Below are 12,537 nucleotides of genomic sequence, written 5' to 3'. Positions count from 1 at the left end.
GCAGAGCTGTGTGTGTGTGAAGCAGAGCTGTGTGTGTGTGTGTGTGAGAAGCAGAGCTGTGTGTGTGTGTGTGTGTGTGTGTGTGTGTGTGTGTGTGAAGCAGAGCTGAAGAAAGATGTGTGGTGTGAAGCAGAGCTGTGTGTGTGTGTGAAGCAGAGCTGTGTGTGTGTGAAGCAGAGCTGTGTGTGTGTGAAGCAGAGCTGTGTGTGTGTGAAGCAGAGCTGTGTGTGTGAAGCAGAGCTGTGTGTGTGAAGCAGAGCTGTGTGTGTGAAGCAGAGCTGTGTGTGTGTGAAGCAGAGCTGTGTGTGTGAAGCAGAGCTGTGTGTGTGAAGCAGAGCTGTGTGTGTGAAGCAGAGCTGTGTGTGTGTGTGAAGCAGAGCTGTGTGTGAAGCAGAGCTGTGTGTGAAGCAGAGCTGTGTGTGTGAAGCAGCTGTGTGTGTGTGTGTGTGTGTGTGTGAAGCAGCTGTGTGTGTGTGTAGCAGAGCTGTGTGTGTAGCAGAGCTGTGTGTGTAGCAGAGCTGTGTGTGTAGCAGAGCTGTGTGTGTGTGTGTGTGTGTGTGAAGCAGAGCTGTGTGTGTGTGTGTGAAGCAGAGCTGTGTGTGTATATGTGAATCAGAGCAGTCAGTGCGGCACCCCAGAGCGCTAAGCCACCCATCCCAGTAATGTGTACGCCACAAGAGCTGTTTGCCACTCCAGTAACATCTATGTCCCCTCCTGTAATGTATATATTGTAGGCCCTAGCCCCTCCTGTGATGTATATACAGCAGTGCTGTGTCAGTGTGCATGGTGTGCAGTCATGTTAGTGATGGCCATCATGCAACACAGCCACATGTCCTGGAGGAGCTGGACGGAAACAAACGGGGGAGGTGAGTGATGCTGCTTGTGACTTCTCCATATTAACACCTGTAATGCGTCTGTGTCTGCATGTGTGTCAGTGTATATGACTGTGCATATATTTGTCTGTTTAAATGTATTTTTGTGAATTTGTCTTCAAATATGTATATGTACGTATGCCTGTATGTGCATGTGCATGTCTGTGTGTGGATGGGGCCCACTAAGACTCAACCGGGGACCACAAAAACCTGGAGCCGGCCCTGGCTGCCTTAACATTGGGATGAATAAAAAAATATGTGAGCAACTCTACTTTCTGTGTATAAGTGATGGCTGTGAGTGATCCTGGACTGTATCTGTATTGTACTGTGTGTATAACTGACAGCTGTGAGTGATCCTGGACTGTATCTGTATTGTAGCACTGTAAATCTGAATGTGGCAGAACAGGAGAAGATAAATGTTCATTAAATTTATATCTAAATGCTACAGTTCGCGCTCTACTGTTATGGCTAAAAATGTTAACGTTTATGGGGCCCCCACCAGATTTTCTGCCCAGGGACCCCCACCAACCTTAATCCGGCCCTGATGAGGGGTGTTCTCAAGTTGTCTCGTGGGAGCTCAGAGCTCTGCTGTCTCCTCACTTCTGGTTTCTGGAGGCGGGCTCTCCTCCTTGAGTGACAGCTCTGATGAGTAGCAGAGCTGTAGTATTAGGAGAACTATAAAGCTCAGCACAAGCTCTGCTGTAACACATTCAGCATCAGTGGCTTGTTCTGAAGTCTATGGTGTTATCACTGTATTTACAATTTACATAAACAGATAACAAACCATTTGAAAATGCACATGGTCCTGTCAGGTGGTGAGAAGGAGGAGGCAAGAGGTGACCATCTAACTGGGGATTAGAAATCAATGGGCTGGAGAGAGCTGACTGGTATGTTAGGGTTAACTCCTTTTTTGAAATGTAACTACTACACACTCTTGGGCAGGGTCTGAGCAAGTTCCATGGAAACCAGCTGTACACTATGTAAGAAAAAAGCTCTCAGTGCATTAGAATGACAGCCAAAAAGCAAATTTGCAATTGACTTGTTTTTCCTATTTTCATGTTGTCTAATAAAAGTAACTTAATAGGTTTAAAATGCAATCAAACAAGATGTGCACAACCTCTCTATAGAAGAATGGGGGCTACTTTCTGGTGGATCCAGGGAACCCTAGTCTGTCATTATGTGTTGTGGAGACACGGGGCTCAGTGGGTGCTCTTGTCCGCTGGCCCGGCCGCCTTTAGAAAGACAGCATGGCTCAGGGCTCATCCCAACTGAACGCACAACCTCCTTAACTGTGGGCAGCACACTACTCAGACAACACAGGGTGAGGGAATCACAATATTAAGACTTTATTGGATCCCCAAACAATTAACGGCACATAACACATAACCAGCAAAACACACAAATGTAACAGGCAACAGAGTCTCACCCTTCCGCTGGCTCACCAGGGATTTAGAATGTCCGTGCCTCAGAACTTCCAGGGCTACTTACTCCAATCCAGCAGCACCCCGCTTTTGGCGGGCACCCACCGAGAAAGGAATAATGCCAGATTTAGGAAGCTGGCTGAGGTCCGCAAAGTCTGTAGCCAGGTGACTGGATTGTCCCAACCTGTATTTCCTCCTTAAGTAGTCTCTGGTATGATGATATAATGCTGGCAGCCGGAGTCGAAATCCCTAGACTGTGGATATGGTCTCCAATCGGAATCGAAGTCCCTAGATTGAAGCCATGTAGCCAAGTGATCCTCTAGTCGGAGCCAAAGTCCCTAGACCGAGTCCACAAGGTATCCTGGTTCTGATCCTCTAGCCAGCTCCTAAGAGCTTAGACTGGATCATGCACATCCATCAACCTCTGGTGACTTAAAGAAATCCCTTTTATAGCCATAACCTTTCCTTAGGATAAACTGTGCCCTTATCGGATTGGTTGTACAAGGTTGCTTCTCTTATTGGATGAATTTCAAGCTGCATGGATAATGTTCATTTAAATGGTGTGGACAGAAAGACTGAGGATATCTACATGTAGTCTGAAATGCACAGACTAGACAATGGTCACTGAGGTAATTTACATTAGATTAGCAATACACAACTACATTACAATAAAAGCTCAGAGGGTCTGGTCCCAAACAATAGTTTAGCAAACATGAGTTAACACACAGAAGAACAATACGTCTGGCTGAATTTTAAGAAACTTTAACCCATGCTAGGCATTGGGTGTCCATGTCGTCACATGTGTCTTGTGGATAAAGTGAGTAATCTATGTGTGGATTGTATGGTTCGTGCAGTAATCAGGAGTGACTGGGATTTCAAAAATGAAAAGATATGTCAACCTAAATGCTTTTATAAATATACATTTCTACAATATGATACAATTTATTGTGCGTTCTTGTGTCTGATCACAAGGTGTAAAGTTTAAATTGCATCTGTCTCAAATAGCTAAATAATTATCCCATCAATGCCCCCTGAAATGACGGCTAAAGGATCCGAGTCTTGTTTCATGATTTACTGGCTGAAGTGTAATGTTTGCTAAACCTCATGAATCACTCCGCACAGTTTAGCTTGGCAGGAGCTGGAGCGACGCAGTTCATATTATCAAAGTCTAAGCAAACGGATAAGCAATTTTTTATCAGAAAATCGCACCATAAACATATCCCAAACGTCAGAAAAGGAGAAGCAAGAATATAGAAAAATACAGATTTCACTGAAAGTTACATTAGAAAGATCACATAGATGATAATTCAGTGGATAATCCCAGTGCAAGAGCCTCAAACAAAGCATGAAGAATGGTTCCATGTGTAATGAAGAAGCCAATGACTGAACATATACATACACACATATATATATATATATATATATATATATATATATATATATATATATATATATATTGTGAGACTGTGACCGGGGTTATCTATGACGGCCGGTATGTCTCGCCCCGGTTGTGCTCACTCCATGATAGAAAGTAAATCCACTCTAGGGTTAATGCTGTTTCCCTACAGGCTGAAGGAAGGGTTAAATAGAATCAGGAACGAGGGCAGGTGTGCCGGGTGTGAGGGAGTGAACAGAACTCCCTGAGTTTTCTGCTGGAGAGGCACATGTATTGTGTTATGGACTTTTGTTTGGACATTAAAACCGTGTGCTGTGAACCTTAATGCCTGGATCCCGTGTCTTCTGCTGCGCAGCCGACCGTGCTACCTCACATATGGTGGAGAATCGGCGGGCATGACAGCCGGTGAGGTGTAGCATCCATCCCTGGTGACCCAGCTGCGCATGTCCTGGATTCGAGCGGCTATACTACAGCCCAAACCCGGCGACGCCATGGAGGACATACTAAAGCAGCTGGCTCAGGCTAATGCACAGCAGCAACAGGCTAATGCACAGCAACAACAGACCAATGCACACCTGCTCCAATCCTTGCAAGTGCAGGAAAAAAAACTCCAAGAACAGATGGATCAGGCCAATGCACGTCAGCAGCAATCCTTGCAAGTGCAGGACAAAAGGCACCAAGAACAGATGGAGCAGGCCAATGCACGTCAGCAGCAAGCCTTGCAATTGCAGGAAAAAAGGCACCAAGAACAGATGGTTCTCCTGGCCAAGTCGATCCGTGCCGGACCGGCAGCAACAACCCCGGGACCGGGTGACGACGGCAGCGTCCGGAAAGCGGTGAGACAAGCGTTGCAAAAGATGACCCCGGGTGATGATGTGGAAGCGTTCCTGGCGGTGTTTGAGCGGGTGGCCGAGCGGGAAAAGCTGCCGACCCCGCAGTGGGCTGAGGTATTGTCGCCCTATCTGACGGGGGAACCCCAAAAAGCGTACCTGGACCTCTGTGCCGAGGACGCCATTGACTATGTGACCCTGAAAGCCGAAATACTGGCTCGGTTGGGGGTGAATACCTATGTACGGGCTCAGCGGGTAAATCAGTGGTTCTATGAGGAAGCCAAACCCGTACGCTCCCAGGCCTATGACTTGTTGCATCTTGTAAAAAAGTGGTTGCAGCCTGACACTCTGAGCCCGGCGCAAATGGTGGAAAGGGTAGTAGTGGATCGTTTTGTGCGCACTTTACCCGTCACCGTTCAACGGTGGGTCGGACAGGGTGACCCGAGTACCCTGGACCAATTAGTGTCCCTGGTAGAGCGGCATGTGGCTACGCAGGACTTGATACGGGACACTGAGACTTTGCGTACCGCCCGTCGGTCCGGCCCCTCCAAGCCTAGGGCCAAGGACCCACCGCTGACAACGGTACAGGAGTCCCCTACCGTCCCGTCTGAGGCCGCGGCCGCCATTCCTGAGGTCCGGAAGGTTCTGTACCCTAAACGACAACCCGTCAAGGGGGTTTCCGTCCCCATTAGATGTTGGCGGTGCCAGCGGGTGGGACATATGGAAGCCCAGTGTCCACTCACCACGGAGCCCATGGATTGTGGGGTTACCCGGCGGGGTTCAATGTATGCTCAGGTGGTGTGTACCGCTGACCTGGTCTCCCCAGAGATGGAGCCCCACTTGTGCCAAATACAGGTGAATGGATGTCCGGTTACAGGATTGTTGGATTCCGGAAGCTTAGTGACCCTTGTGCGATCCACCTTGAGAGCTAAAGTAAAGGCCACAGGACGCACCGTGGGGGTGGTTTGCATACATGGGGGACCGCCGCGACTATCCCACGGGGATTGTCACCATCACAGCACCTTGCGGTCAGGTGCAACATGAGGTGGGACTTCTTAACACTCTTCCTTATGACGTGATCCTAGGAAGGGATCTGCCCTATTTTTGGACTTTATGGAGGGGACCCCCTAAGTCCCCTCAGATATTGGTCGGTCCGGGACCTGAGCCCTACAATCCTGAATCCGGGACACCTGCCGTAGGGGTCACCATGATAGGGACAGAGTGTGAACCCGATAGGTCGCCCCTAGAGGTATTGGCAGGAGAGGCTGAGACGGTCGAGCCCATCCCGGAGTTGGAGGCGTCCCCGGATACGTTTGGGACAGCCCAACTCCAGGACCCTACGTTAATACATGCCCGGAGTCGGGTGACAGTAGTTGACGGGGTGGCACAGCTGCCCGGTGCCCAGGTAAGGTACCCCCATTTCGCTCTTAAGCAGGATTTACTCTACCGGGTAGATGAAATACGGGGCGTAGGGGTAGAACAGTTGGTGGTGCCCCAGCCGCATCGCCGGCGGGTCCTCGACTTGGCTCATAAACACCTGATGAGTGGCCACCTAGGGGTCAAGAAAACGCAGGAGCGAATATTGCAAAGGTTCTATTGGCCCGGGGTCTTTGGGGAGGTAAAACGGTTCTGCGAAACCTGCCCGGAGTGTCAGCTTACTGCACCCCTGACCCATTTTCGCAGTCCGTTGGTACCGTTACCCATTATAGAAGTCCCTTTTGAACGGATAGGGATGGATCTGGTGGGGCCCCTCGTAAAGTCCGCTCGAGGGCACCAACACATCCTAGTGATCGTTGACTATGCCACCCGGAATCCCGAGGCGATACCTCTCAGACATACTGCAGCAAAGCTTATAGCTCGGGAGTTGTTTGCTGTTTTCTGCCGGGTGGGATTGCCCAAGGAGATCCTTACGGATCAGGGGACCCCATTCATGTCTAAAGTGACCAAAGAGCTATGCCGGCTACTCCAGATCAAGCAGTTGCGTACGTCTGTGTATCATCCTCAAACGGACGGTTTAGTCGAGCGTTTCAATAAAACCCTGAAAACCATGCTAAGAAGGGTGATTTCAAAAGACGGGAAAGACTGGGATATGATGCTTCCCTATTTGATGTTTGCCATACGAGAGGTGCCACAGGCATCCACGGGGTTTTCGCCTTTTGAATTGTTATACGGGCGACATCCCCGGGGATTGTTGGACCTGGCAAAGGAAACATGGGAACAAGAGCCCACCCCCCATAAAAGTGTGATTGAACACATTTTGGGTATGCAGAACCGCATAAGCGCGGTCATGCCAATTGTGAAGGAGCATTTACAGGAGGCTCAGGCCGCGCAAAGCGGCCGCTACAATAGACAAGCCACCGTGAGGACCTTTAAACCCGGGGATCGGGTGTTGGTATTGATCCCCACGGCGGAGAGCAAATTCCTGGCTCAGTGGCAAGGCCCCTACGAGATAAAGGAAAGAGTAGGGGTGGTTAACTATAAAGTATTGCAGCCCGGTAGGCGGAAACCTGAACAAATATACCATGTCAACCTATTAAAACCTTGGCAGGAACGGGAAAGCCTGATGGCTGTTTTTTCCCCACCTCCCTCCTCTTCGGGTCGTTCACATCCGGCTCCAGCGACCTCCGGAGAGGACGACCCGGAAGTAAGGATTGGAGAAGCCCTCACCAAGCAACAGAGGCGAGAGGCCAGACGGTTGGTTCAGCAGAACCCCGATGTCTTCTCCGAGCTGCCCGGTAGGACCAGTCTGATACGACATGATATTGTCACCGAGCCCCACCTGAAGGTACGCCTGAAGTCATACCGGGTACCGGAGGCTCGACGACAAGCCATATCGGAGGAAGTAAAGACAATGTTACGCCTGGGGGTCATCGAAAAATCCCGGAGTGAATGGGCTAGTCCGATTGTCCTAATACCAAAACCCGATGGCTCCTTAAGGTTCTGCAATGACTTTAGGAGATTGAACGAAATATCCAAGTTCGATCTCTACCCCATGCCCCGGGTGGATGAGCTGATTGATAGGCTGGGACAGGCGCGATATTTTACCACGCTCGACCTGACCAAAGGGTACTGGCAGGTGCCACTAACGGAGTCCGCCAAGGAGAAAACCGCTTTTGTTACGCCGGAGGGTCTCTTCCACTATGTTGTCTTGCCTTTTGGGTTACATGGCGCTCCGGCCACGTTCCAGAGGTTGATGGACTTAGTGCTGGAACCCCACCAGGCGTATGCATCAGCGTACCTGGATGACATCATTATTTACAGCTCCGATTGGCAGACCCACTTGGAACAGGTACAAGCGGTGGTGGACGCGCTTCGAACAGCCGGATTGACAGCCAATCCCAAGAAATGTGCATTGGGACTCACGGAAGCCCGCTACTTGGGCTACGTGATAGGCCAAGGAGTGATTAAGCCCCAAATTAACAAGGTTGAGGCGATCCAGAAGTGGCCTAGACCCCTGACCACGAAGCAGGTTAGGGCCTTCCTGGGTATCGTGGGGTACTACAGGCGGTTTGTAAAGGATTTTGCGGGACTATCAGCCCCCTTGACGGACCTTCTCAAAGGCAAGAAGTCCGTCATGGTGCGCTGGACTCCGCAGGCCGAGGACTCCTTCCGGGCCCTGAAGGAGGTCCTGTGCGGACAGCCCGTTCTGGTCAACCCTGATTTCCGGAAGGAGTTCATAGTACAGACTGACGCCTCGGAGATCGGCCTGGGGGCAGTGCTGTCTCAGGTGGTTCAGGGGGAGGAACACCCCGTCACCTTCTTAAGTAGGAAGCTCACCCCTCCCGAGCGGAATTATAGCGTAGTGGAGAAGGAGTGCCTGGCGATCAAGTGGGCCTTGGAGTCCCTACGCTATTACCTGCTGGGACGGCAGTTTCGCTTGGTGACGGATCACTCTCCACTGGTCTGGATGAGGTCCGCCAAGGAACGGAATGCCCGGGTTACCCGGTGGTTCCTTTCTCTGCAAAACTTCCGGTTTACGGTTGAACACCGGGCCGGTAGGTTGCAGGGCAACGCCGATGCCTTGTCCCGCGGCCCGTGTTTGATGGCGGGAGTTCAACCCCGCACGCTTGAACTGAGGGGGGGGGTATGTGAGACTGTGACCGGGGTTATCTATGACGGCCGGTATGTCTCGCCCCGGTTGTGCTCACTCCATGATAGAAAGTAAATCCACTCTAGGGTTAATGCTGTTTCCCTACAGGCTGAAGGAAGGGTTAAATAGAATCAGGAACGAGGGCAGGTGTGCCGGGTGTGAGGGAGTGAACAGAACTCCCTGAGTTTTCTGCTGGAGAGGCACATGTATTGTGTTATGGACTTTTGTTTGGACATTAAAACCGTGTGCTGTGAACCTTAATGCCTGGATCCCGTGTCTTCTGCTGCGCAGCCGACCGTGCTACCTCACAATATATACAGTATATATATGTTACAGTATCCATAAGTACATATGAAAAAGTGATACCGTGTTTTCCATGTATGATGCATATATAGAGTACATCATAAAGTTAGATTGCAATTGCTACTTAGTGTTTATATGCCAAATGCAGATCATAAATGCACATGACCCACTATGGATAACAGTCACACAATGTAAGTAATGAAACCATAATATAATCTAGAAAGGATTAATGCCCATTGTATTATCCTGCAGCAGCCAAAATGCCCAATTCATGTTTCGCATATGTGGCTTCTTCAGGGGAGCACAAATATCCTAAACAAGCCTGGCTTAGAGGGCTCCTTTAAGATGGCACTCTACACTTACAATTGTTTCCAATGTTGGTATTCTTACCCATAACAGTTCACTCTACTTCTACTTGTTTCAATGGTCGTACAACAGCTACATAACATTTCTAATTATGACCAGTAAAGATTTTTTTTTAAAATGGTTGTTAAAGAAATAGGATTCTTTCCAATGCATGTACTGCCGTCTGCCGATCCCTCAATATTCATGAGCTGTGGTGTAATCCAGTCCCAAGACTTATTAACAGGCATTTTCCTCTGCACACTATAGGGGGAAGCTGTCAATCAGCAGCAGTGGGGTGAGTTTCGCCCACGGTTCATGAATAGGAGGTCTACACCTGGCCACAGATTGCCTTTAGACCAAGCTCTAATGATACATTGTCTGTGCTGCATTATTTTGGGCAGATTTGTAATAGTGCCCTGGCTGCTACCGTCTGTCACCGTATATCTGTACATTTCTTTCTTTTATGACCTAATATTCTACATTAAACCTTTTTCTGTTTGCTTTGCAGATAAAGAGCAACATCCAGAAATGTCTCCTTCTAATCCTGCGTTTCTCTAATCCATCCGACCCGGTGTCGGCCGCCATCTTCCCCCTAATCCACCGTTCTCGTGGAATGATGTTGGATAATAACCTGAGCCTGGTAAAGAATGTGACCAATATTCACTCCGCGACCTTGGGCCTGGTGTTAGGGAGCATATCTTTTTTTACCGTTATCATGAATATTTTAGTTTTGTACGCCGTGAAGACTGAGAGGAAACTTCACACAGTGGGAAACCTGTACATCGTCAGCTTGTCCATCGCTGATCTCATAGTCGGCGCTGCCGTCATGCCACTGAACATTGTGTACCTGCTGAACCATGAATGGATCCTTGGAAGACCCACTTGCCTCTTTTGGTTATCTATGGACTACGTTGCCAGTACGGCCTCTATCTTCAGCTTATTTATTCTGTGCATTGATCGCTATCGCTCCATTCAGCAACCTCTACAGTATCTAAAGTATCGTACAAAAACCCGAGCCTCCTTCATGATCTCCGGGGCCTGGCTTTTTTCATTGACCTGGATCGTCCCTATTTTGGGGTGGCATGTGTTTGCGAATGGTGGAGTTTGGTCGGTGCCGGAACACACGTGTGAAACAGAGTTCCACAAAGTGACTTGGTTTAAAGTCCTCACCGCCATATTGAATTTCTATATACCATCTCTGCTAATGTTGTGGTTTTATGCCAAGATATACAAAGCCGTCAGAGAACATTATCAACATCGGAAACTGATTAATGGCTCTTTCCAACTGTTCTATGACAGTAAATTTGTCCATAAAGTCAAAGTGCTAAAGAAGCCAAGGACTTGTGTAAAGAAACAATGTAGTAATGGAAGTCTCATGGTACCAGAGACAAGCCTTCACAGACATTATACTACAGTCTCCAATGTGTTTCCCAAACCAAAAAGCTTTCATGGACAATTCCATATGGAAGACATTGAGAGTCAGCAGACATTCAGCCCATGTGACAATAAGGTAGTCAAGTTGCACTGTTTCCCTTTGACCATAATACAGGCAAACCCCGAAGAATGCCGAAAATATGTTACCGTAAGCAGAAAAAAGAGTAAAGAGCACTTCCGAGAAAATCAGGAGATGACAGACATATCGGAGGAACACACATTTGCTGAGGCAGGTTCTTATATCTTGAATTCCAGTCCGATAGAACAGAACAACACTGAGACCCCCGACAACACCGAAACTCGGCAGTTAGGCAATTTCGGCTACCTGAAGCACACGTGGCAGCGGTTCCGCTCACAGTCCAAGCAGAATATGCAAGGACTTCACATGAACAGGGAAAGGAAAGCCGCCAAGCAGTTGGGGTTCATCATGGCGGCCTTCATGTTGTGCTGGATCCCATATTTTGTTCTTTTCATGGTTATAGCTTTTTGCCAAGACTGCTTCAACCACAACATTCACATGTTTACCATTTGGCTCGGCTATGTCAACTCAACACTAAACCCACTGATCTACCCGCTGTGTAACGAGAACTTTAAGAAGACATTTAAGAAGATATTTCATATTAAGTTAAACTGTGATAAACAGGAAAAGTCCACGACTTGTTCCTATAAATGAGTTTGGTCCTGGTTCTTCAGGAGTCCTCGAAATGTCAGTGTTAACTTCATGGTTCTCAAGAGGAACCACCCTACTTGAGACATTTTTCTTGAATTGTGTTTGGTGCCTCATTTCCTAATTTTCAATTCATCACCGTTGTACGACTCTGTCTGTGAAAACTTGAACTAAGTATAATCTTAATGTCCTGAGCAAGGGGTGAGAATCTAAGACATTGCAAGGGGTTATCTAGAGATTTGTCCAATTCTCTGGAAAAATATAAACTAGATTAATCTGCTGAGGTGTAAAAGAAATGGCAAAAATAAAACACGATTTGTATGAGCCGAGTGTTGTTCCTCTGAACACATTTCTATTACAGCTTCACATTCACCAACCAAATCTAATAAAGAAGTGAGATCAACCCAAAAAATAAAATCTCATCAATTTAGGCCTCAACTTATTTTAGGCCTCACAGTTCTGCACAATATCTGCTGATTTGATTTGCCCTATCTTTCTTTTCCATTGTGTACATGCAAAGGACTTAGCCTAAAACTTAACAAGTTATAGCCATCTGTGACACTCATGCACGTAGATGCACATAGCGATAAGACATCATTGTAGGAAGAATAGAAGGAACAAGGCGAAGAGGAAGACCAGCAACTCAATGTCTTGATACTATCAAGATAGTGTGGAGAAGAGCCTAATGGACCTATCTAGACAGAAAAAATCCTTGTGAACCTGTCTAGAGGGACAAAATCCTTGTGGACCTATTTTGATGGAGAAGACTTTGGTTGACCTAGCTATACGAAGAAGACCTTGGTGAATATATCTCGATGAAGAAGACCCTGGTGGATCTGTCAAAACAGAGAAGACCCTGGTGGACCGTTTACATGGAGAAGACCCGGAGGACTTATCGAGATGGAGAAGACCCTGATAGACCTATCTAGACAGAAAAAACCCTGGTGGAACTGTTTAGGCAGAGAAGATCCTGGTGACCCATCTAGATGGACAAGACCCTGGTGGACCTATCTAGACAGAGAAAATCCTTGTGGACCTATCTAGACAGGGAAGACCCTGGTGGACCAATCTAGACAGGGAAGACCCTGGTGGACCTATCTAGACAGGGAAGACCCTGGTGGACCTATCTAGACAGGTAAGACCCTGGTGGACCTATCTAGACAGGTAAGACCCTGGTGG

At 48.1% G+C, this 12,537-nt stretch overlaps 1 protein-coding gene across 1 annotated transcript in view; it reads left to right on the top strand.

Annotated features, from left to right (window-relative positions):
• HRH1 (histamine receptor H1) overlaps positions 1–11,726 on the top strand; it is a 244,266-nt gene extending 232,540 nt beyond the window's left edge. The window contains exon 2 of the mRNA XM_075320643.1: positions 9,766–11,726. Coding sequence (XP_075176758.1) covers positions 9,871–11,364 — 1,494 coding nt within the window. The 5' untranslated portion in view covers positions 9,766–9,870 and the 3' untranslated portion in view covers positions 11,365–11,726. The remainder of the gene's footprint in view (positions 1–9,765) is intronic.
• The last annotated feature ends 811 nt before the right edge of the window (positions 11,727–12,537 follow it).

This window comes from Anomaloglossus baeobatrachus, chromosome 8 (genome assembly GCF_048569485.1).
Source record: "Anomaloglossus baeobatrachus isolate aAnoBae1 chromosome 8, aAnoBae1.hap1, whole genome shotgun sequence".
NCBI lineage: Eukaryota > Metazoa > Chordata > Amphibia > Anura > Aromobatidae > Anomaloglossus > Anomaloglossus baeobatrachus.
The sequence above is the reverse complement of the archived record's forward strand: the minus strand, read 5'-3'. Positions and strand labels throughout refer to the sequence as shown.